At 35.9% G+C, this 24,688-nt stretch overlaps 1 protein-coding gene and 1 long non-coding RNA gene across 2 annotated transcripts; both read left to right on the forward strand.

The window, feature by feature from the left end:
- Positions 1-5,655: 5,655 nt before the first annotated feature.
- On the forward strand, positions 5,656-24,616 carry LOC146330220 (integrin alpha-L-like). The gene is made up of 19 exons (XM_084714478.1): positions 5,656-5,695; positions 7,178-7,295; positions 7,604-7,686; positions 8,081-8,109; positions 9,150-9,264; positions 9,376-9,506; positions 9,609-9,751; positions 13,609-13,762; positions 14,073-14,208; positions 18,001-18,044; positions 19,259-19,337; positions 19,512-19,654; positions 20,157-20,303; positions 20,420-20,617; positions 21,671-21,801; positions 21,982-22,136; positions 22,586-22,752; positions 23,744-23,860; positions 24,159-24,616. Exons 1-19 carry the CDS (start codon positions 5,656-5,658, stop codon positions 24,174-24,176), a joined length of 2,148 nt encoding a protein of 715 aa, XP_084570604.1. The 3' UTR covers positions 24,177-24,616.
- LOC146330221 (uncharacterized) lies at positions 14,322-17,734 on the forward strand. Its single transcript, XR_014769856.1, has 4 exons — positions 14,322-14,353; positions 16,508-16,622; positions 16,734-17,109; positions 17,289-17,734. It is a non-coding gene; the product is annotated as an uncharacterized LOC146330221 (long non-coding RNA).
- Positions 24,617-24,688: the final 72 nt, after the last annotated feature.

The following is a 24,688-nucleotide window of genomic DNA, read 5'->3' on the forward strand; positions in this document are numbered from 1 at the left end:
GAAGAAAAGTCTAAATCAAATCAGTCTGTCTGGGATTAAATGAAGAGACTGAAGGATCTGAGGCAGCCTACATCCACAGAAGATCTGTGATTAGTTCTCCAAGATGTTTGGAACAACCTCCCTGCTGAGTTCCTTCAAAAACTGTGTGGAAGAGTACCTAGAAGAACTGATGCTGTTTTGAAGGAAAAGGGTCGCCACACCAAATATTGTTTTGATTTAGATTTTTCTTATGTTGGCTCACTTTGCATTTTGTAAATCGACAAAAATAAATTTTATATTTTTGAAAGCATTCTTACTTGCAGCATTTCTTCACACCTGCCAAAAACTTTTGCACAGTACTGCATATATGTTTTATGAATTGCAGCCTTGAAACAATGTAATTTGTATATTTTATCTATCAAAGAAATAACCAATTATAAGCATTTTTTAGCAAATTGAAGCATGTTATGAATAATGACTGACAGATAGAAATGGGACAAAAAAGAGGCATCTTGTGGCCTACAGCAAACTGCACGCCTATACACACCTCGCTGACCTGCTGTGGATCGTATTTGCATAATGTCCACAAAGAGACAGCATGCTGTGTCTGCCAGCCCTACTGTAAATCTTACGATACTGAGTTCACATAATTACTGGGTGGAGGAGAAAAGAATAAGTAGAAAGCACCAGCATTTTTCTTTTCCGCTATCCAGTGAGAAGGGGGTTGGGGGGGCATCCCTGATTAATGACGTGCAGTCTAATGTAACGTTTGTAACAGTTATTAGAACATCTGTTAAAAAGAGTGATACATGTAGTTAAAAGTCCCAGTGCTGTTGTACTATATACCTGCACTCACGGAACGCCTCCAATCAAATTACTTGTTCGGAACTATTGTATGATAGTACATATTAAACTGTGGGGAAAAAGTCATACTTCTATAATGAAACGTCAAAGCCTAACCATAGTCTTTCCCTTATTTTCCCACTTTTTTCTCCTCCTTTTAATTATGTGTTTGTTTACATATGTGTATAATATGTACTGTATATGTGAATATGTTTATGCATATTATCAGTAGCATCTATACTGGTCATACTTTATTGTTTATGTATGTATTGTGTCTTACATAGGTGAAAAATGTGTGATGTGTTATGATGTATACTGGCACAATTAAGTTTAAATATGAGTCGAACAAAAAAATTGGAAGAATAATAATGCTCATGGTTGTTCATTAAATATGGAGCCAAAAGTAGATACATGTCACTGCTGGGGGGACAATAAGCGCTATGAAGCCTGCCAGAAACTTAATATTCTAATATAGTGTTTGTTGTACTTATGTATCTTCACAAATTAAGTCTTCATTTGTTTCCACACAACTGTCGAGGGGAACAGCTGTCTTTTTTAGTAATTTCCGCCCTCGTGTGAAGCTTCAGCCAGGAGATGATTAGAATAGCATAGCATTAAGAGTGGAAACAATTGGACACTGCTAGTCTGGCTCTCTCCAAAGTTACATATTATATCTGGTTTGTTTCATCTGAAAAAAGCAAGGTGTTATAATAAAAGCTTTGGTTATGCTGTACTATTTTCTGCAAGAAAAAATTCAGCCTTTGGACAGAGCCAAGCCAGCTGTTTCCTTTGTTCTTCCAGCATTTATGCTAAGCTAAACTAAGTGTCTCCTAGCTCCAGATTTATATCCAGTGTTCATCAAGCAGGAAGTGGGCTGACATCAGAATCCAAAGAAGGGGGTTTACAATCTGACCTCGATGTACAACAATCTAATATCATGTGACAGATGGTCCATACCTGCAGTAGGTTACATGTTGACACCTGAGCAACCCATATATGCTACAGAAAGATTTTTTTTTTGTGATATCACAATATGATGATGTGTTTTTTTTTTTTTAAAGAGCTTTGATATTGAATTTATAGGCATGTTTAAGCTGCAGTATAAAATGTTTTTATATTGAAGTTTTCTCATTGAAGAGCACACAGATGGATTGTGGAGTGTTACATCTGGCTTGGTATGATGCTCTCAAAACAGCTGGTTGCATTTGTTGGTGGAAAGCTGATGATGGATTATGTCCTCTTCACTGCATTAGCATATTCTACTCTTATCCATTTTTATGATCTTATATATATATGTGTGTGTATTATTAATGCACGTATTATTTATATTGTAGTATATTACTTCTAGACAGTCTTTAGATATTTCTATTCTTCTGCACTGCATTTATTGAGCGAGCAGTTCAGGTTCTTCTTCACTGCTTGTTAAAATATATAACCATTGGTAGTCAGTGAATTTATGACCCCTAAACTGGGAGAGTTATGACATCTGAGGCTAAGGTACTGAATAGACCCCTCAAACTCCCAGGCCTCTGATAGAGGACCCAAGCTTGACAAATATTACAATAACGATATATAATTTTTTTTCCCTGCTCTCAATAGTTTAAGGTTTGTTTTGTGCGATGTTGTGTGTTCATTTTATAACATTGTCTCTCAATTTAAATTTGAATTTTGTATTCAGGTATTAGCTCATGTTTGTCATGTATCATTCTACTGTGTGTTGTGTTGATTTACTGTGCCACTATAAACAAATAAAAGCAAACACAGATAAGATGTGTCTTTATTGATCCCCGTAGGGGAAATGTGATTTGACACAGCAGCACAAAAAAGTAGCAGCATGTAGTAAATGTAGTAAGAAATAAAATAATGACAGAAATAGAATCCGAATAAATAAGATAAAAGAAAATATACAATAACTTGGATGTGCAATGTGCATGGACGCTTTATATGCATGTGCAATAGGTCAGTGAAATAAAACATAGGCTTATTGTATATATGAAGTACATAAGCTATTTTATACATGTGTAATATGCAGTGGTGGATAGTAACGAAGTACATTTCCTTGAGAACTGTACTTAAGTACATTGTTTGAGTATCTGTACTTTACTTGAGTATTGTTATTATTATTATTTTTTTTTTTTTTTGGAAACTTCTGACTTTCACTCCACTACATTTCAAAGACAAATATTGTACTTTTGACTCCACTTCATTTCCAGGAAGGTTGTTGTTACTGCTTGACTGAGCACATCGCTGAATTCAGCTGTTGCTGTTTTTTCTTTTCTAAAATGCAATTGGTCACATGCTGTGTTCCTCACAGAAAGAAACCAATCACAGTAGCTCCTCTCAAATGGGACTGATGTAAAAGCAGAAATACGTCCAGGCGCACTGTGACAAGAACAAGCAAGCTCTCCCTCTTTCATTCAGACAAAAAGTGGTAATGGTGACGGCAGGAGAAAGACAAAATTAAATCTCAAGATGTTATTATAATTATTCATTATTCCACGTAGCTTTTTAAGTTGGATTGTTTTTATCGGGGTGAAAAATACAGAATAATTCATGTATAAACTGCCTCTGAAGACAGAAAGAAATCTCAGTTATTTAACAGACTTGGAGAACTCTTTACAGTTATCTTCAATCTAATTTTATGCAGTGATTTTAATACAGTTACATCAGAAAATGACAACAGTTGTCCTTTTTGTTTTTGATTACATTTCTATGCTGAAGTGTTTATAGGTGTTTCTATAGGCTTTGTGTAGCAGAGTGGTTCTACAAGCAGGTCAGTGCATCATTAGATGGTTTCAGAGAGTTACAAGCTTCTGTAAATGCATCATGAAAACAATCCAGCACGTATTGATATTAGAAAATGTACTTTGTAATTTGTACTTTTGAATACTTAAGTATTTTTAAAAACGTACTTTTGAATACTTAAGTATTTTTAAAAACCAAGTACTCTAGTACTTTAACTCAAGTAAAATTTTGACTGAGCAACTTTCACTTGTAGTTGAGTAATATTTGACCAGGAGTATCTATACTTTGACTGAAGTACTGGGGTTGAGTACTTTGTCCACCACTGGTAATATGTATTGTGGTTTATCTTGAATAACTGGGTCATGATTTCTGGAAAGAGACTCTTCAGTTTTTCACATGTTTTTTTTATTTTTTTATTTTTTATGGGGGTGTTTTGACCACCACAAGCCGAGTGCCATTTAGTTCCATTATATTGGAGAACAGGCAGACATCTCTACAGCTGATATCTCCAGAACTCAGCAACTCACATCAAAAATTTCTAGGGCTGCAGCCATATTGGTGGGAGGTACACAGGCTGATTAAGGACTCAATGGAAGTGAGCCTATGAATGTCCCTCTCAGTCTTTAAGAAAAGACTAAAGACCCATCTCCTTTGGAAACACCTCTGCAATCGATTGACTAAAAAAATCTGATGTGACCTATGCTCTCTATTCATTGCCTCTTGCCTCTGTCGTCACTTATATCCTATCAGACCTGACCTTTGCATCAGGATAATTAATTATGTTGATCTTTCCTGGCTAGACCCTTGCTTCTGTTCTGAGATGTACGTCACTTTGGATTTTAAAAAATTGCTGTAAAGTGGTTCGTTTTTTTCTCCAAAACAGTCCATAAAAATATTGCTCTGAATTCATGTTGAATGTATTTGTACTGTAAATCACACAACAGCTTTCTCATGTTAGATGCATTTTTGTGCATGTGCCTACTGTGACATCACATGCATACCCTCTATACCTGGTGGCATTTCTATTTAGGTGCCATTGCTGTAATCTTATAATGTGTTCTGTGTGTTTCACCTTCTGTTTTTTTTTGTCCAATGATAATTGGTTCCTGATCAAAAGTCTACAGGGGTTAGAATACTGCAAAAATGTAAGGAAAACAGGCACAGAGGGCTTTCCCTGCTAAATGTGTTGTGTGGTCCTTTATTAGAGTCATTAGGAGGTTTGTCAGTGTAAAAGAGAAAGAGATGGACATCTATATACTAGTTCTTATTAACCTGTATTTAGATGGTGTGTAGAGTTAACTGGAATAATACATCATGCTGGAATTGAACAAGACATGAAGCAAATGGTAGCTGATGGTTTAGTGACCACAACGTACTGCTTAATTCCCCAGAGTATAACTTTTTATAAGACCTTCTAACTGAATAAAGGGGTAACAATTCAGGATTTCACAAAGAAATTATTATTAGTAGTAGTTTCTGGGTACTTGTTCTATTATTACAGGGTAAGTATGATCTACTGAGCAATTACCTGGATGTCTGTGATGAGTTAAAGAAATAATTCCAGCATAATTTCTTTGTAAATCCTGAATTGTTACCCCCTTATTCCATCTTGTATCTACATATATGTATTGGTAGGGACTGTGGTGGTACAGTGTTATTAAAAAAGAAATTACACTGTAGCTCAAGTAATTACGTTAATGTTGTGGGCTGTAATCTCAAGTGTTACCAAAACCACAAACTAGGTCAGTAAAGTATTTTTGTGTAGTGTATTTGTGGGTGTTGTTCTGTCTAATCTTAGCTTCAAGGCTGAGGGCAGCATTACTGACATAACTGATGCTGTGTGGTCAAAATTTTACAGAGCTGATTTGATTCGATCAGTGCATTTCGTGCTGAAGTGATTGAATTAGCGATATAAATACAAGGTGAGAAAAAAAACAAAAAAAACGTTAAAGGCCTGCCTCTGCTCTCCCAAATAAGTCAGACTCCATTTCCCTCAGCAACTAAAACACCCACCCACCTTTCTGACCCATCCTTCCCTTGTAATTATTTTCATACAGTCCCTTATTCTGGAGAAGACCAGTGGAAAAAATGCATCACATAGTGTGGCTCACCTACACAGTGGCATTTGGTAAGATCTAAAACAATGTTTATCTGCAAAGGCAAACAGATAAAAATGTTTTATGTGTCTGGGCAGAGAGTTGAGGGTAGACTTGACGTTCTGAGAACTAATTCAAGTTTGGGAAACTTGCTTATTGACTGTCTTTCTGAGAGTGAGACAAGAAGACAAATCTGATGTCTGTGCTTGATGTATGGAGAGTAATAGTTGGGTTTAGCCTAACTTTGTGTAAAAACTGGCAGCAGGAGGGAAGAGCTAAATCTGTGTCTGTCCAAAGTTTGATCCTTTACAAACAGAAATGTAGAAAGACCTAATGTGTGGCTTTATAAGGAGTTTGACACAGGGCAGCACACAGGATTTTAGGAATATTGTGGACTATGTCATCCTATGAAGCATATTTTCTATTCATTCTCGTTCTTTTCTTCATGTCAGATGAGTCTTAACGTCTATGTGCTTTGATGTTTTTTTTTTCTTTCAAACTTTCCTTTGCTGTATCTGTTTTCTTTCAGTCTCTCATTCAGTGTCAATAAAACACAAGGTCAAGGTACAAAAAATGATGAGACAGCAGCTCAGAGGTCCGGTTGTTTTGTTGAAATGGCCTTGAGAATTATCTCTTCCTGGCACTAATCGCAGTGTTTGCTTCCAGTCACATATACACACTGGAAACTGAAGCAGAATATTAGCACAAGAGTTCTCAAACTTATTACTCAAAAGTCCACATATGATTTTGTTATTTTTAGGGTCAGAGGTGACATTTAGGAGTTAATAGCCAATACTCCGCTTTAAAGTTAAAATGTGAATGTTGTGGAACTCTCTGAATAGAGGAATTCAATTATTCTATCTGATGGAGTTGTTGAAAATTTTCTAATTTCACATTATAGTCGTAGTGAGCAACCATTTTATTTTTTGAAGTTGCTCAGACTTCTCTTTATGCCAATCAAAATACACATTTTAAAAGCATGATTCTTATTTAGCTTTTATTTAGAAGGGCTATGGAGTCGACATGTTATGGCTGAGATACATTTGATGGCGATGTTATTAAATGAAATTGACAAAAAATAGAAAGTTTACCAGTGCTTAAGTAATATTCCCGCTTTCTTTAAACCAGGACATGAGACAGGGTTCCTTTTAACACATTTTTAAATTGCCTGAAGTTGTGATTTCTTGTCTGGGACAAGGCTGTTTTCTGGCACAGAGCAAGTTTAGAAATAAAAAAAAATTAACATGAACCAGCACATTTCATAAACTGCATATATGAAGGCAAGAACTTTTGAGTGAAACCCTGACAAAGGGTCAAAGCCCCAGGATGGCAGATGTGGGGTTTCTTCATCTGTTTTTTACTTTTACTTGCTTTTATTGTGTTTTAGCAATTAATACCTTGCTTGTTAGTATTTTTTACTGTATCAATTCTATTTTATTTATTATTTAACTTCTTTTGTTTTATGTCTTAGTACAGCACTTTGTATCTTGCATCATGCAGATTTCTTTTTTCAGCCATTGTAGGATCTTTGGCATTCAACATTGACACGACAAACCCCGACATCTACACAACAGAACAAAAGGATTTCTTTAGAAACAAAGTGCTTCAAATCATGTCTGACAAGAAGAAAGGGTAAGGCTACCGCATTTCAGTTGAATGTCATGGCTGGTAATTGCAAGATAAGAGAGAGAGAAATACCTTATTATCATATTTCCATATCAATACAGAATGAGTGCAATTTAACCAATTGTGTCACCTCAGCAACGTTCGACAAGGCCCAAAAAGCTGCCATTATGCTCATATTAAACAGATTTTACAAAGTGCTTCACAGTTCTGGATAAATTGAAAATCATTAACTTCCAATGGGATGATTTTATGCTGATTATGCCTCATTCAATGGGCTGATAACAGTCAAATACAGTGGATGATCTCCTTTGCAGGACACTCGTCACTGCACAGCAGCAGTCTGAAGAAACATGTGGTTCGGATCTAAACAAAACCCTCGAGTGCCTCATTATTCCTGGTATGTAAACATGTTTTGTGAAATAAAGATTACACGATTGATCAGAACATTAACACACACAAAAAAATCTACAGTTTTGAACAATGTAGAAATACAGATGGGAGACAAATTAACAGATATATCATGGCTGGTGCTAGCAGGGTACAGGAACTCAGATGAGGGCTGATTACAAGTAGGACCAGTGTAGATCAGTGGGCCACTGGGACATAAAACAAAAAATTATGTTCCTGCGGTGAAGGAAAGAGCATCCCAGAAGAGCAGGGGCTGGAGAAATCTGATAGATGTTTTTTGTATTGATGTTTTTTTTATGAATAGTACTAATCAGATGCTGTTGTCACAGACATTTCTCTCACGGACGCAATAACACCTGTCAATCACTTTGGACTGTCCATAGCTGAAGACTCTGTACACTCTCAGTTCACGGTAAGAAAATCACAAAGATAATAAGTTTGATATACAACAAAAATATATGTTCTCTGTGAAATTTTTACAGAGTTCTCGCCAAAACATTTCAATATGATCAATCAAATTTATTTCACCTCTTATGTTCTGATGTTGGTTTGCCATCCAAGTGTAGTCAATCAGTGTTCTGAGGACAATCTTGGTTCGTATTTCCACTTGTCTTTTTCTGCCATTTATAATCTGGGAAAAAAAAAAATATTCACATGAATATATGAGTTAAGTTTAATCTTTACTTGTTTAATGTACTTTATTTGATAATTTAATAATAGGATAGTGTTAAAATGTATATGTTGTCTTGAGTTAACACCATACCGTTATGGAATCCCACCGAGACATTTTTGGTATTGTGTATTTAGGTATATATATATACTTTCCAGCCAGTATAGGATGGCATGTAAAAGGCATTGATAACTTTTTTTAGTTATATTTTTACTCTTAAGCAGTGAGCAGCAATTTAACAAATACTTGCAACATACTGTATGTCAGGAAAGACACAAACCAGGAGACTGAAAACAAGCATTTAAATGTGACACAAATGATTAAACACTGAAATGTGTCTCACTATCTTCTTTTGAAGACGGTCATGATAGTTTGGCTTGATAAATTGTTTATGTAAATTTTGTTAAAATATCCTTACACCATTTATAACAGTCCTATAGGCTTTTCCACAGTGGTACAGTGTTGCCTGAGGGTAACATCCAGACAAACAAACATGCAAAAGTTCATTTTCATAGTTTCATTTCATATTAATACTGTAATTAATTTTAACCAAATTTTAACCAATAACTCATTTTCATTTCTTACTATTATGGTAACTGTTACAGTGTTGCCTTAAGGTAACGGACCATAAAGTTTACCCTAAAAAGTAATCTTTTGAAAATTTCTTCAAATTATATATTCTTGGTAGAGCATTTGGTGATTTTTGGTGAAACAGACCAACTGGCATCATAATGTGTGCCATAGAGGGTTACATTCATTGGCCTTTTTGTGTTCTGCTCTAGATTTGCAGTCCAAGTGTAGTCCATGAAGGTCATGAACACTCTTATCTGAACAGTGTGTGTTACAACATGACAGATGATCTCCAGCAAATCTCCTCTTTCACACCTGCTTTCCAAGGTAAAAGACATGTCTCCCACACTGTAGGTGTAGGTGTCTTGTTATTCTTGTTATTCTTGCAATGAAATATTATCCTTAATGTTCGACTTATAACTATTCTTATTTTTTCAGACTGCACAGAAAAGACAGTGGACCTTGTCTTTCTATTTGATGGATCAGGAAGTATGACGACAGATGAGTTCAACAAAAATAAAGACTTCATTGTGGATATAATGAACAGCCTTAAGAACACATCAATCAAGGTCACTGCACTACTGCAACATCAAAACATACACAGAATTTATTTGTTAAATTATCTACATAATGTTATATGAATACTGTTTCATGTTGTCTCCTTTTTGCAGTTTGCAGCAGTTAAGTTCTCCACAGAGGTCAAGAAAGTTTTTGACTTCAATGACTATGAAGCTGGTCGTGCTCTTGATAAACTAATGAAAGAAACCCACATGAAGGCTCTTACCAACACACACAAAGCGCTCAACTTTGTGTTGTAAGTTCAGTTACATTATACAAACTGTTTAAACTGTTATTAAGATAAAAAAAAAACAGCACTGTACAATTCTAAGATTGGCATTTTATTTGTTCAAGTAATCTTTATTTAGTGTATATTTATTGATGAAGTTTAGTTTTATTCTGAGCATTACAAATTCTACTGTTACATCTGTTTCAGGGAGGAAATCTTTGAAAACCCAGATGCAGGTGCCTCTCCTGATGCAACTCAAGTTGTGATGTTAATCACAGATGGAGATCCCACTGATACAGATAGAAAATTGGGGATTATTAAAAAATATGATGACAAAAACATAATTCGCATTGTCATTGGGGTAAGCTGTCATGTGATATAACATGTCTCTTTATTCTGGGTCATTTATCCAATACATAAATCTTGATCACTTTATTTATTCAGCTAAAATAATCACATGTGGTAAACATGAGATCTTGGAACAGTCCTGTTCACTATTATGCAGATGTCACACAGTCACATTTTGTCTTTAAATAATAAGGAGTTCAGCCTAAAATGGTGAAACTTTTAATTCCAATTTTCAGTGCAATTTTGTGGAAAATTGTCTAGATTAACTCAGTAACATTAGACTTAGAGGTATTTCATAATTATCATCAGCATTTTGATTTCAGGTCAAAGATGTTTGCCTTGATAGGTTTAGGGCACTCGCTTCAGAACCAAAAGACCAACATGCTTACAAAATTGAGAATTATGACGGACTCACAGGAATACTGGGAAACCTTCAAACAAGAATCTGCAAAATCGAAGGTAATGTCCAACTGACTCTTCTGTTTTCTCTGCAAAGTAATGTTTCTAGAAAAAGTCATATTTTTCCATGTGTGCCTCTCTTCAATGTGGCTCGGGCAGGAGACAATGAAATATCTCCGGGTGGGCTCAGTGCTGTCTTCTACAAGGTGAGTAAAGTTATTGTTATCAATTTGATGACATGAACACAATCAAAATTGACATCTTTTACCCAAAACAACACAGTATATACATATATAGTACCTAGATATATTATAATGAACTAGATAGTGTATGTAAACATGGTGCCCATTCAGTCCAATGAGACTTGCTCACCTGGCACATAAGGCAGAAAAGTGCATTTCCTGTTTATACGGTTCACTGAATATGTGCAGTAGTGTTTATTTTTTGCCACGGTAGATGTGACTTGAAAATCAAAACTTTTCAGGCTAATGTTGACAGACTGACAGTTAAAATGTCATCTCCTGTTGTGGCTGAAGAATAAACAGCCCATGTTGACGAATCTCTTGAAACACGTAAAACTGCATCCTGCAAGATCAAATGAAAACCTGCCAGATTGTGTTCCCTCTTGTACATAATATTAATATAATACTATAATAATATAACAAACCCTGGCTGTAATCTGGAGCACTTTTGGAGAAAATGTATAAGTGGTTTAACAGCCAGTGTTCTACTATGAACATCCGATTTAATTTTACAAGAAAAGTTGCAAAAATGTTTGTAAAGGCTGTCAATTATAGTTCTTAGACAGAAAATCAGAATCAGACAAAACTGGAAATGGTAGATCACACCCTTAAAAAACTGGAAATCAGAACTGGTGAAGACAGTTGGAACCAGTGCATCAGTGCACTGGATAAGAGTGCACCATGAAGCAGCGACTGTCACCCTGCACACCATTACACTAGCAAAATATAATGAATAATGTTGCCCAAAAAACTGACCAAAACAACATCCAGTGGTGGATTTAGCCCATCATCAATGGACAATATAGTCATCCAAATGCCCAACCCTAGTTGGAAGTAAAAGCTGATAGAAATAGAGCCAGGTGATGCACTGTCAGTCACTCCACCAGAGTGTGTAAGCAGGGCAGGTCACACACTTCAGCAGCCACTTCATCAGAGCGCATCATGGAGTGTGCAGGGCAGGTGACACCCGTTTGTTTGCTTGTTTATTTTTACCACTGACAGGCTCAGGCTGTTGTTATAAGTGTCTGAGAACATTTTGGAAATTATCTCTACAATGAGAGATCTTTTTTTTAAAGAGTAAGATACATTCTATTTGACCAGAGGCAGATGTTTTATTGCTCTCACCAAACTAACCAGACTCCCTTTGCTCAGCTGTAATTTTAACATAATCATTATCATCATCATCATCATCATCATCATCATCATCATCATCATCATCATCAGCTTCATTCAAACTCACCAAAAATGTCTTGGTTTGTATTTCCGCTTGTCTTTTTCTGCCATTTATAATCTGTGAAAAAAAAAATTCACATGAATAGATTAATTAAATTTAATCTTTACTTGTTTAATGTACTTTATTTGATAATTTAATAATAGGATAGTGTTAAAATGTATATGTTGCCTTGAGTTAACACCATACCGTTATGGAATCCCACCGAGACATTTTTGGTATTGCGTATTTAGGTATATATATATATATATACTTTCCAGCCAGTATAGGATGGCATGTAAAAGGCATTGATAACTTTTTTTAGTTATATTTTTACTCTTAAGCAGTGAGCAGCAATTTAACAAATACTTGCAACATACTGTATGTCAGGAAAGACACAAACCAGGAGACTGAAAACAAGCATTTAAATGTGACACAAATGATTAAACACTGAAATGTGTCTCACTATCTTCTTTTGAAGACGGTCATGATAGTTTGGCTTGATAAATTGTTTATGTAAATTTTGTTAAAATATCCTTACACCATTTATAACAGTCCTATAGGCTTTTCCACAGTGGTACAGTGTTGCCTGAGGGTAACATCCAGACAAACAAACATGCAAAAGTTCATTTTCATAGTTTCATTTCATATTAATACTGTAATTAATTTTAACCAAATTTTAACCAATAACTCATTTTCATTTCTTACTATTATGGTAACTGTTACAGTGTTGCCTTAAGGTAACGGACCATAAAGTTTACCCTAAAAAGTAATCTTTTGAAAATTTCTTCAAATTATATATTCTTGGTAGAGCATTTGGTGACTTTTGGTGAAACAGACCAACTGGCATCATAATGTGTGCCATAGAGGGTTACATTCATTGGCCTTTTTGTGTTCTGCTCTAGATTTGCAGTCCAAGTGTAGTCCATGAAGGTCATGAACACTCTTATCTGAACAGTGTGTGTTACAACATGACTGATGATCTCCAGCAAATCTCCTCTTTCACACCTGCTTTCCAAGGTAAAAGACATGTCTACCACACTGTAGGTGTAGGTGTCTTGTTATTCTTGTTATTCTTGCAATGAAATAGTATCCTTAATGTTCGACTTATAACTATTCTTATTTTTTCAGACTGCACAGAAAAGACAGTGGACCTTGTCTTTCTATTTGATGGATCAGGAAGTATGACGACAGATGAGTTCAACAAAAATAAAGACTTCATTGTGGATATAATGAACAGCCTTAAGAACACATCAATCAAGGTCACTGCACTACTGCAACATCAAAACATACACAGAATTTATTTGTTAAATTATCTACATAATGTTATATGAATACTGTTTCATGTTGTCTCCTTTTTGCAGTTTGCAGCAGTTAAGTTCTCCACAGAGGTCAAGAAAGTTTTTGACTTCAATGACTATGAAGCTGGTCGTGCTCTTGATAAACTAATGAAAGAACCCCACATGAAGGCTCTTACCAACACACACAAAGCGCTCAACTTTGTGTTGTAAGTTCAGTTACATTATACAAACTGTTTAAATTGTTATTAAGATAAAAAAAAACAGCACTGTACAATTCTAAGATTGGCATTTTATTTGTTCAAGTAATCTTTATTTAGTGTATATTTATTGATGAAGTTTAGTTTATTCTGAGCATTACAAATTCTACTGTTACATCTGTTTCAGGGAGGAAATCCTTGAAAACCCAGATGCAGGTGCCTCTCCTGATGCAACTCAAGTTGTGGTGTTAATCACAGATGGAGATCCCACTGATACAGATAGAAAATTGGGGATTATTAAAAGATATGATGACAAAAAAATAATTCGCATTGTCATTGGGGTAAGCTGTCATGTGATATAACATGTCTCTTTATTCTGGGTCATTTGTCCAATACATAAATCTTGATCAGTTTATTTATTCAGCTAAAATAATCACATGTGGTAAACATGAGATCTTGGAACAGTCCTGTTCACTATTATGCAGATGTCACACAGTCACATTTTGTCTTTAAGTAATAAGGAGTTCAGCCTAAAATGGTGAAACTTTTAATTCCAATTTTCAGTGCAATTTTGTGGAAAATTGTCTAGATTAACTCAGTAACATTAGACTTAGAGGTATTTCATAATTATCATCAGCATTTTGATTTCAGGTCAAAGATGTTTGCCTTGATAGGTTTAGGGCACTCGCTTCAGAACCAAAAGACCAACATGCTTACAAAATTGAGAATTATGACGGACTCACAGGAATACTGGGAAACCTTCAAACAAGAATCTGCAAAATCGAAGGTAATGTCCAACTGACTCTTCTGTTTTCTCTGTAAAGTAATGTTTCTAGAAAAAGTCATATTTTCCATGTGTGCCTCTCTCCAATGTGGCTCGGGCAGGAGACAATGAAATATCTCCGGGTGGGCTCAGTGCTGTCTTCTACAAGGTGAGTAAAGTTATTGTTATCAATTTGATGACATGAACACAATCAAAATTGACATCTTTTACCTAAAACAACACAGTATATACATATATAGTACCTAGATATATTATAATGAACTAGATAGTGTATGTAAACATGGTGCCCATTCAGTCCAATGAGACTTGCTCACCTGGCACATAAGGCAGAAAAGTGCATTTCCTGTTTATACAGTTCACTGAATATGTGCAGTAGTGTTTATTTTTTGTCACGGTAGATGTGACTTGAAAATCAAAACTTTTCAGGCTAATGTTCACAGACTGACAGTTAAAATGTCACCTCCTGTTGTGGCTGAAGAATAAACAGCCCATGTTGACGAATCTCCTGAAACACATAAAACTGCATCCTGCGAGATCAAATGAAAACCTGCCAGATTGTGTTCCCTCTTGTACATAATATTAATATAATACTATAATAATATAACAAACCCTGGCTGTAATCTGGAGCACTTTTGGAGAAAATGTATAAGTGGTTTAACAGCCAGTGTTCTACTATGAACATCCGATTTAATTTTACAAGAAAAGTTACAAAAATGTTTGTAAAGGCTGTCAATTATAGTTCTTAGACAGAAAATCAGAATCAGACAAAACTGGAAATGGTAGATCACACCCTTAAAAAACTGGAAATCAGAACTGGTGAAGACAGTTGGAACCAGTGCATCAGTGCACTGGATAAGAGTGCACCATGAAGCAGCGACTGTCACCCTGCACATCATTACACTAGCAAAATATAATGAATAATGTTGCCCAAAAAACTGACCAAAACAACATCCAGTGGTGGATTTAGCCCATCATCAATGGACAATATAGTCATCCAAATGCCCAACCCTAGTTGGAAGTGAAAGCTGATAGAAATAGAGCCAGGTGATGCACTGTCAGTCACTCCACCAGAGTGTGTAAGCAGGGCAGGTCACACACTTCAGCAGCCACTTCATCAGAGCGCATCATGGAGTGTGCAGGGCAGGTGACACTCGTTTGTTTGCTTGTTTATTTTTACCACTGACAGGCTCAGGCTGTTGTTATAAGTGTCTGAGAACATTTTGGAAATTATCTCTACAATGAGAGATCTTTTTTTTAAAGAGTAAGATACATTCTATTTGACCAGAGGCAGATGTTTTATTGCTCTCACCAAACTAACCAGACTCCCTTTGCTCAGCTGTAATTTTAACATAATCATCATCATCATCATCATCATCATCATCATCATCATCATCATCATCATCATCATCAGCTTCATTCAAACTCACCAAAAATGTCTTGGTTTGTATTTCCGCTTGTCCTTTTCTGCCATTTATAATCTGGGGAAAAAAAAATTCACATGAATAGATTAATTAAATTTAATCTTTACTTGTTTAATGTACTTTATTTGATAATTTAATAATAGGATAGTGTTAAAATGTATATGTTGCCTTGAGTTAACACCATACCATTATGGAATCCCACCGAGACATTTTTGGTATTGCGTATTTAGGTATATATATATATATATACTTTCCAGCCAGTATAGGATGGCATGTAAAAGGCATTGATAACTTTTTTTAGTTATATTTTTACTCTTAAGCAGTGAGCAGCAATTTAACAAATACTTGCAACATACTGTATGTCAGGAAAGACACAAACCAGGAGACTGAAAACAAGCATTTAAATGTGACACAAATGATTAAACACTGAAATGTGTCTCACTATCTTCTTTTGAAGACGGTCATGATAGTTTGGCTTGATAAATTGTTTATGTAAATTTTGTTAAAATATCCTTACACCATTTATAACAGTCCTATAGGCTTTTCCACAGTGGTACAGTGTTGCCTGAGGGTAACATCCAGACAAACAAACATGCAAAAGTTCATTTTCATAGTTTCATTTCATATTAATACTGTAATTAATTTTAACCAAATTTTAACCAATAACTCATTTTCATTTCTTACTATTATGGTAACTGTTACAGTGTTGCCTTAAGGTAACGGACCATAAAGTTTACCCTAAAAAGTAATCTTTTGAAAATTTCTTCAAATTATATATTCTTGGTAGAGCATTTGGTGACTTTTGGTGAAACAGACCAACTGGCATCATAATGTGTGCCATAGAGGGTTACATTCATTGGCCTTTTTGTGTTCTGCTCTAGATTTGCAGTCCAAGTGTAGTCCATGAAGGTCATGAACACTCTTATCTGAACAGTGTGTGTTACAAGATGACTGATGATCTCCAGCAAATCTCCTCTTTCACACCTGCTTTCCAAGGTAAAAGACATGTCTCCCACACTGTAGGTGTAGGTGTCTTGTTATTCTTGTTATTCTTGCAATGAAATATTATCCTTAATGTTCGACTTATAACTATTCTTATTTTTTCAGACCGCACAGAAAAGACAGTGGACCTTGTCTTTCTATTTGATGGATCAGGAAGTATGACGACAGATGAGTTCAACAAAAATAAAGACTTCATTGTGGATATAATGAACAGCCTTAAGAACACATCAATCAAGGTCACTGCACTACTGCAACATCAAAACATACACAGAATTTATTTGTTAAATTATCTACATAATGTTATATGAATACTGTTTCATGTTGTCTCCTTTTTGCAGTTTGCAGCAGTTAAGTTCTCCACAGAGGTCAAGAAAGTTTTTGACTTCAATGACTATGAAGCTGGTCATGCTCTTGATAAACTAATGAAAGAACCCCATATGAAGGCTCTTACCAACACACACAAAGCGCTCAACTTTGTGTTGTAAGTTCAGTTACATTATACAAACTGTTTAAATTGTTATTAAGATAAAAAAAAAACAGCACTGTACAATTCTAAGATTGGCATTTTATTTGTTCAAGTAATCTTTATTTAGTGTATATTTATTGATGAAGTTTAGTTTATTCGGAGCATTACAAATTCTACTGTTACATCTGTTTCAGGGAGGAAATCCTTGAAAACCCAGATGCAGGTGCCTCTCCTGATGCAACTCAAGTTGTGGTGTTAATCACAGATGGAGATCCCAGTGATACAGATAGAAAATTTGGGATTATTAAAAGATATGATGACAAAAAAATAATTTGCATTGTCATTGGGGTAAGCTGTCATGTGATATAACATGTCTCTTTATTCTGGGTCATTTGTCCAATACATAAATCTTGATCACTTTATTTATTCAGCTAAAATAATCACATGTGGTAAACATGAGATCTTGGAACAGTCCTGTTCACTATTATGCAGATGTCACACAGTCACATTTTGTCTTTAAGTAATAAGGAGTTCAGCCTAAAATGGTGAAACTTTTAATTCCAATTTTCAGTGCAATTTTGTGGAAAATTGTCTAGATTAACTCAGTAACATTAGACTTAGAGGTATTTCATAATTATCATCAGCATTTTGATTTTAGGTCAAAGATGCTCACCTCGATAGGTTTAGGGCACTCGTTTCAGAACCAAAAGACCAACATGCCTACAAAATTAAGAATTATGACGAACTCACAGGAATACTGGGAAACCTTCAAACAAGGATCAGCAAAATCAGAGGTGATGTTCAATTGCTTTTTTGTACCTCTTTGAACACTAATGTAACAAAAATCACTTTTATCTTTCTGGTGTGGCCCTGCAATAGTAACATGAGTACTAACATTTTATTTAGGTTCCAAAATGGCTCGGGGTGGATTCAGTGCTGTCTTCTACAAGGTGAGTAAAGTCAAAAGACAGAGTCTGAAATCAAAACCTTTTTACCCATAACTATAGTAAATGATCACAGTCCTTGCTAACCATTCATGCATGTGGAGGTTTACAGTGCTTTTAGACAGAATATATTTATAAAAAGTATGTAACTAGTTTAATAAAATATGCATTAAATCAGTTATGTGGTGTCACTTATCTGCCATAGCATGGGTGAAGAATTCAATATCTTGCAGTCTTAACTGTGTTAAAAACTTACTCTGAAAAACTCTCTATCTGAGACAGTCTGTTCACACAACATACTGAAAAAGAATGATCATTGTAATATACTTCTTTCCAAAGTGCTTCCTGTACTTTACCAGGAGGACAACTGATTGTATGGTGGCTTTTCAAAGTTAGAAATTTGGACCTCAATTTTAGCACCATCATCGACCTGTCAGTGATGAGTTTTACAACGATGCACACCATCCAGGTGAATTTGTTAAAATATCAACAGTGATTAAAAGAAGAGTCCATTTACAACAAAATCAGACTGGTGATGTCTGATACAGTGAAACAATTTAAGTAAAAAACAAAACAAAACAAAAAACAATACAATATATGTCCTAGAATTTCACAACAAATCACATGTCTTGAGCTGCTCCTCTGTCAAAAATGCAACACTCACTTCTCTGATACACCTGCTGTTCCTCAAGCAGTTTTTTTTTGTTTGTTTGTTTGTTTTTAAATAACCACTTTTTTTATAAACAACCAAAGCCACCTGACTGGGCAAACCTTGGGGCCTTATCTTTGGTAGGGAAACAAAAGTTAAAGATTTGCCTGAGAATCATGCCAAAATCAAAAGGCCAAAAAGCATTTTCCCAGGAGAGCACCACCATAATATAACATGTTAACAGTTGACATGAAAATATATATATGTGCTCAAAGCCTGTTCAAGCACTGACCTGCATATTAGGATTTTCTACTATGTCACCATTTGTCTTTAAGTGCATGTATTTATATGTAAAATTTTATGTGTCACACATTACAAATTCTTTTTGTGTCATATTATGTTTAACTAAAATGTTTTTTATTTCACTTTAATTGAGACAAATTCATGCAGACAGTGTACTTGGCGAAAGCTCGTCAGAGTAGTCTGACTGCAGCAAGTCGGACTAAGCATTTGATCTGCGACCTTCACTCCTCTCTGTACTCTGACCAGACCTGCACATTTCTGTCAACAGGATAATTTAATTCTTGGTTCAGTGAGATCAAACAGCTGGCGTGGTGAAGATCCACGTATGCAGATGGATTCCTATCTGGGTATTGAATATAATGTTATTTATTTCTTTTAATCATATACCTCTTTATTAACACCATTTTTTACTTGGCCATTTTGATATTATTTTACATAATACTTGCCAAAAAACATGTCTCATCTCATTATTGATGTGGGTGAACATTTATCATATTTTGTCATATCCTACACTGTTGCAGGATACTCCATTTCTGTTGGAGAGAAGAATAACGCTCCCCTATATTTCACGGGTAAACCAAGATTTGAGAGCATGGGACAGGTCGTACTTTTGAGACAAGATGGCAAGAACTGGACAGCAGCTCAAACAATAAATGGAGACCAGGTTGGTAACATTCTTAAGAAAGTTTTCATCTGATTTATCATGAATATTATGAAAAAAAATATTTCAAGCAACAAGTACAACAGGAGGAATATTTTAACTTTGCTTGACTGTTGGCACTGACATGCCACAAAATGTCCCCAGGCTTGAAGTAGAACCGTTGACATTGCAAAGAAAACTCTGCAGGCACGGTTTTCTTCAATTTTACATCAAGCTGCTCTAAATTCAGCCATGGAATCAGCCATGTTTATTATAGGAGAGGAAAAAGCACCAGGAATATGACTTGATTTGAAACTGTCAAGGTGGGACCATTCAGTTCGTGTAGGGGGAGTGATGCTCATTAACACCACGTAATCTTATATGCTGATATAATTAAAACTAGCAAAGCCCCTTATCTTGAATGTAATATACTGTAAACATGTAGGTCTTTCAACATGGTTAAGGTAGTGTATCTTTTTCCAAAATAAATTATGTTAATCCTCATTTCTATCCCGCACAATTTCAGGCTGGTTCCTACTTCGGTGCAGAGCTGTGTTCAGTCGATGTCGACTCAGACATTAACACTGATTTCCTGCTGGTGGGAGCTCCACTGTTTAACCAGTCTCAAGAGAAAAGAGAAGGCCAGATATACATCTACAAGCTGACTGATGAGGTGGGATCAGACTCGGTGTTTGAGCTTTAATGATTTAATGATAATAAATGTATTTATTTGCTAACTTTAAAAAAACAAAACAATACAAAAAAAACCTCAAATTCTTATTTCCACAGATGCAACTGAGATCTGTACTGAATGTGACTGCACCGTCCACGGGTAGATTTGGCACCACCATATCCAGTCTTGCAGATCTGAATGGAGACAGTCTCCGAGACGTTGCTGTTGGAGCCCCCCTTGAGGATGATAACAGGGGCGTTGTGTACATCTTCCTTGGTGACAGATACAGAGGGATACGTGACACTTTCAGCCAGGTGAGACAGGGAAAAATGGACAGTGTCAAAATATTCAGAGGAAAAAATCTTGCTATTCCTCAAGATCAGAGGTGTGAAACTCGATTTCATCCTGGGCCACATCAGCCATATGGAATTGTAAAACTAAATATTATATAATTGCTTCTGTATTAGAGTATTATTGGTTTAAGTAATAACTTAATAATAACAAGCACTGAGAGCAGACGTCTGGGAAAAATAATGACAAATGACATATTCTGGATGACCAAGTGTCTCGCTTTATGTGGGACTGCACATCATTTTTTTGTCTCACATCCCACATTTTGATTGGGTCTAATTCAAATTCAAACCACTGTGGCACAGATGCTTTTTTAAAATCTGCTTTTATCTAACGGCTGTGAAGAAACCAGGGAAGACTGTCATCATGGGGCTGTTTGATGCTAATCAAACTGATTGTGTGTGGGTCAATACCCAATGCTGTAAAAGTCAGAAGTATGCAGATTTAAGTGGACTATAATGTAAACTCACACAAAATAAGAGAATGCTACAACAAATAACTATTTATTGTCTATTGTACGCTACTGAATCATCCAGATGGTGGTTTAAGGACAACATACATCCATAGCAGCACAGAATTGTACTGCACTAATTCTATTATTTGCAAGCTCTCTTCGGCCAATGAGCTGCCGGGTCGGAATCGACCCAAGATATTTAACACGTGTACTGGATGATAAAACAGCAGATTTTCTGACTGCTGAAAAAGTTCCAAAATTTTAGACTAAAACACAGAAGCTATTCTGTTGATATGATTGAGGTAAACATATGACTATCATCAGGGGTGGCAATCTGTAAAACCTGTTGAAGAAACCTGAGAAAAATGTGCAACCTAAAATGGTTAAATACTAGCAGTAAATATTACCTACAGTTTAGCTGTTTGAATAAAACCAAAACATGACTGTCCACCAAAATAACTGCAAACCTGCACCATTTGTCTCCACCTCCTCTAATGAGTAAACATTCAAATATTTCTGAAAATCATGCATTGTTACACGTGTCAAACTTGTGTTGTTCCAGAGAATCATGGGACAGAAAATAATGCCTGAGCTCAGATTCTTTGGACAGGCCATTGATGGGGACAATGACCTTGGAGAAGATGGACTCCCAGATATTGTGGTCGGATCAAAAGGCATGACTGTTGTCTTAAGGTACATACAAAACAAACCAAAAATTATATCTGTCACAAACTCCATCTATAGCTTTCGCCAGAATGTAGTGAGAGAAGAAAAATCATGGGCCGGTGTTGTGAGGCATGTTAAAACTGTCTTCATGCAATAGTATACTGTCATCCTGTGTCTTAATAATACATTTTAACCAATGTCTTTCAGGTCCAGGCCAGTTTTTGATGTCTTAACTCATCTCTCTTTCCAACCTTTGGAGATCAGCACTGAGAAAATTGACTGCACGAGCAGTGCAGATGAAAATTTACCAATGGTTATCTTAACAAGCTGCTTTGAAATGTTAGAGATAACAAAGAGCAAAGGTAGGGATCCGACCTAAATAAGGGAACAGTGCAAAAATGATATGGGTGTGATTAGGGGTGAGAAAAGGAAGCTCTTTGTCTCTAATGCTACTGAACATGTTGGTTTCATTATACATATTAGGCTACACCATCTGATATATCGATTAATATCGATTTTATTATTATTGGAGGGCTCAAAACAGCCACAGTGCTGGTCACTCATGCTGTGATTTTATTAGAAAATAGGGTAATTGTAATATTCACTTATTTATTGTGTTTACTTTGTAACTTTTGGACGGGTTTTAAGGTAAGAAAAAAAAAAGAAAAAAAAAGATGAGTACTCTCTGAAAATCTTGTTTTTGCTGACCACTAGTGGTTTAACTTCTCACCTTGCTGCAGTAAACTGTGACATCACAAAGCACACTTCTGACCACACCCAAATCAATTAATCAATTTCGCTGACTTTGCAGAGGCAGTGAGCTCCGGACTAAGCATCTCGTACACACTCGAGGTGGATCCGATGAGACAAACACATCGAGGTTTCTTCAGTCAAACTGATAAGAAAGCTAGGAACCTCACCTCTACCTACGAGCTGCACAGTGAATACAACTGCTCTGACCACCCCATCTACATGCCAGTATGGATATTTTCAGAGGAATATATTCACAATATACATTTTTAAGAGTTGGACATCACCTACTAGTCTATTATCCATCTATCCATACATTAATCAACTATATCTTTGTGCTACAGACTTTATGCTAGTTTTTGGATGTCTTCTTAGCTGTCATGTTAATATTTGGGACAGAAATCTTTAAGTGCTGATGACTTCCATCCAAATTTAGATGCTTATCAAAGTATCAGTTTTATCACCTGCTATCTGTCACTGCCTAAACACTCAAATAGGAGACATCCCACAGATAAAAGTGAATTAGAGAGTAAGGATAGGACCAAGAAGCCACCATCACTCCTCCGTGTAAAGCTCGGGAAGAAAACAGACAAAAAAGGGTGTAACACACTCACTCATTTTTTCAAAATATTAAGCAAACAACAAACTAACGAAGTTAACCTCCCTTAGCCACAGTAGCAAGGTAGCCTTAAATAGCTGATGCTGAGATTAACATGTTTGCTAACTGATCACACAAACATTAACTTACAAAATGACTCACTTGTTCAGGTGCGTTAACAGATGCCTGATAAATTTTGATGTGGTCTAAAGTCAACTCTCAAGTCTCTGTGTGCAACTTAATGCCATCTCTAGTCCAAGTCACAGAGTCAAGTCCCTATCTCGAAAACAGCAGTCATCCAGATGTAGTGTAGTGTCCCCATAGTTATGAACCCAGACAACAGCATTTGGCTTTCCAACATGTCTGGGACTTCCACAGCAGATACAAGACAGAAATAGTAGTAGTAGTTTTTGGTATCTACATGGAGGTGAGCACCTCCTCTCCTATTTCACAGAAGAGAAGGGTCAATATTCACGGGCTGTGTGAACAGCAATAACAAGCTTATCTATATTTCAGTGATTTGAGTAAAAGTTGGGGCAAACTTTCTAAAATAACAATCTCAAATTCTGTGCTTTTTTTAGTTTCTTCAAGAATATGCAGATATGTTTTTTTTTCTTGCAGGTATGTGTGGATGACACATCATCACCCGTCAGCATTAGACTAAACTTCTTCCAAGTTGACAGTGAGAATGCGACTGCCGTCCTGAACATGGACAGCAAAACTCAGGTTTCTGTAGAGGTATGTATTATGACTACAGTGGAAGGCTTCAGGCAGCCTATATCTGTGTCGTCAGCACTTGCATCTTTGTTTCTCCATTACAACGTAACAAAAGACAACACATACATTTCTAAGACTCGTGTTCATATGGAAAGGTTTCAGAGCTATGCACAAGTATAACAAGTATCAGTTTAATATGAGTTGTCTGGAGAAATCTAAACAAAATCAGCAGTCACTTTTGTTTTGTCTCAACCAACTTTTTCTGACTTGCTCTCTCTTTTCATGTAATCTGAACAGAACTTGTTGTACTCTTTTACAGGTTCCCTTTCAAAAGTAACACTGAGAAAATGGCATCTGAGTTGTATTACTTGAGATGGATTAAGTATGTACATCTGACAAACGGCATGACAGAAGCATGCTCAGAAGAATGAGTCTGAAGGACTGAACTTGCTCTGCTTAAAAATGTAATAGTGTTTAAAAATGAAGCAAAAATAATGACTATATTGTTATCCTACTGCACTGACATGGGTAGCTGTTTGTGTGATCCCACATATACACTACACTGACTTCTCAAATCTAAGATCAATGCTCACATTATAGTCAACACAAATGTACAATGAAGTGTGTGGATCAGCAATTAAAGCAGGGCATGGACATGTGGTTAACATGAGAATGGTATTAAAGATGCAATTCAAAAGACAACGCTTCAGGGTGGATGTAAGTTGAATGAACAGAGAGACAGAGTGCCCTCAGTCCATTTCAATGCACCGCTGCAATGATCTTGAGGAAGTCTTCAAATCCACTTAAACTTAGAAAATATTTTTCATACACACTGAAAACAGAAATAAG

Source organism: Lutjanus erythropterus, chromosome 3 (genome assembly GCF_056507025.1).
Source record: "Lutjanus erythropterus isolate fLutEry1 chromosome 3, fLutEry1.hap2, whole genome shotgun sequence".
Lineage (NCBI taxonomy): Eukaryota > Metazoa > Chordata > Actinopteri > Lutjaniformes > Lutjanidae > Lutjanus > Lutjanus erythropterus.

Bases quoted from the DNA above. Each gene is read 5' to 3' on its own strand.
- LOC146330220 (XM_084714478.1), top strand. From the start codon at position 5,656: ATGCATCACATAGTGTGGCTCACCTACACAGTGGCATTTG. The intron at 5,696-7,177 runs GTAAGATCTAAA...TTCTTTTTTCAG, and splicing joins CACCTACACAGTGGCATTTG to CCATTGTAGGATCTTTGGCA. The intron at 20,304-20,419 runs GTGGGATCAGAC...TTATTTCCACAG, and splicing joins TCTACAAGCTGACTGATGAG to ATGCAACTGAGATCTGTACT.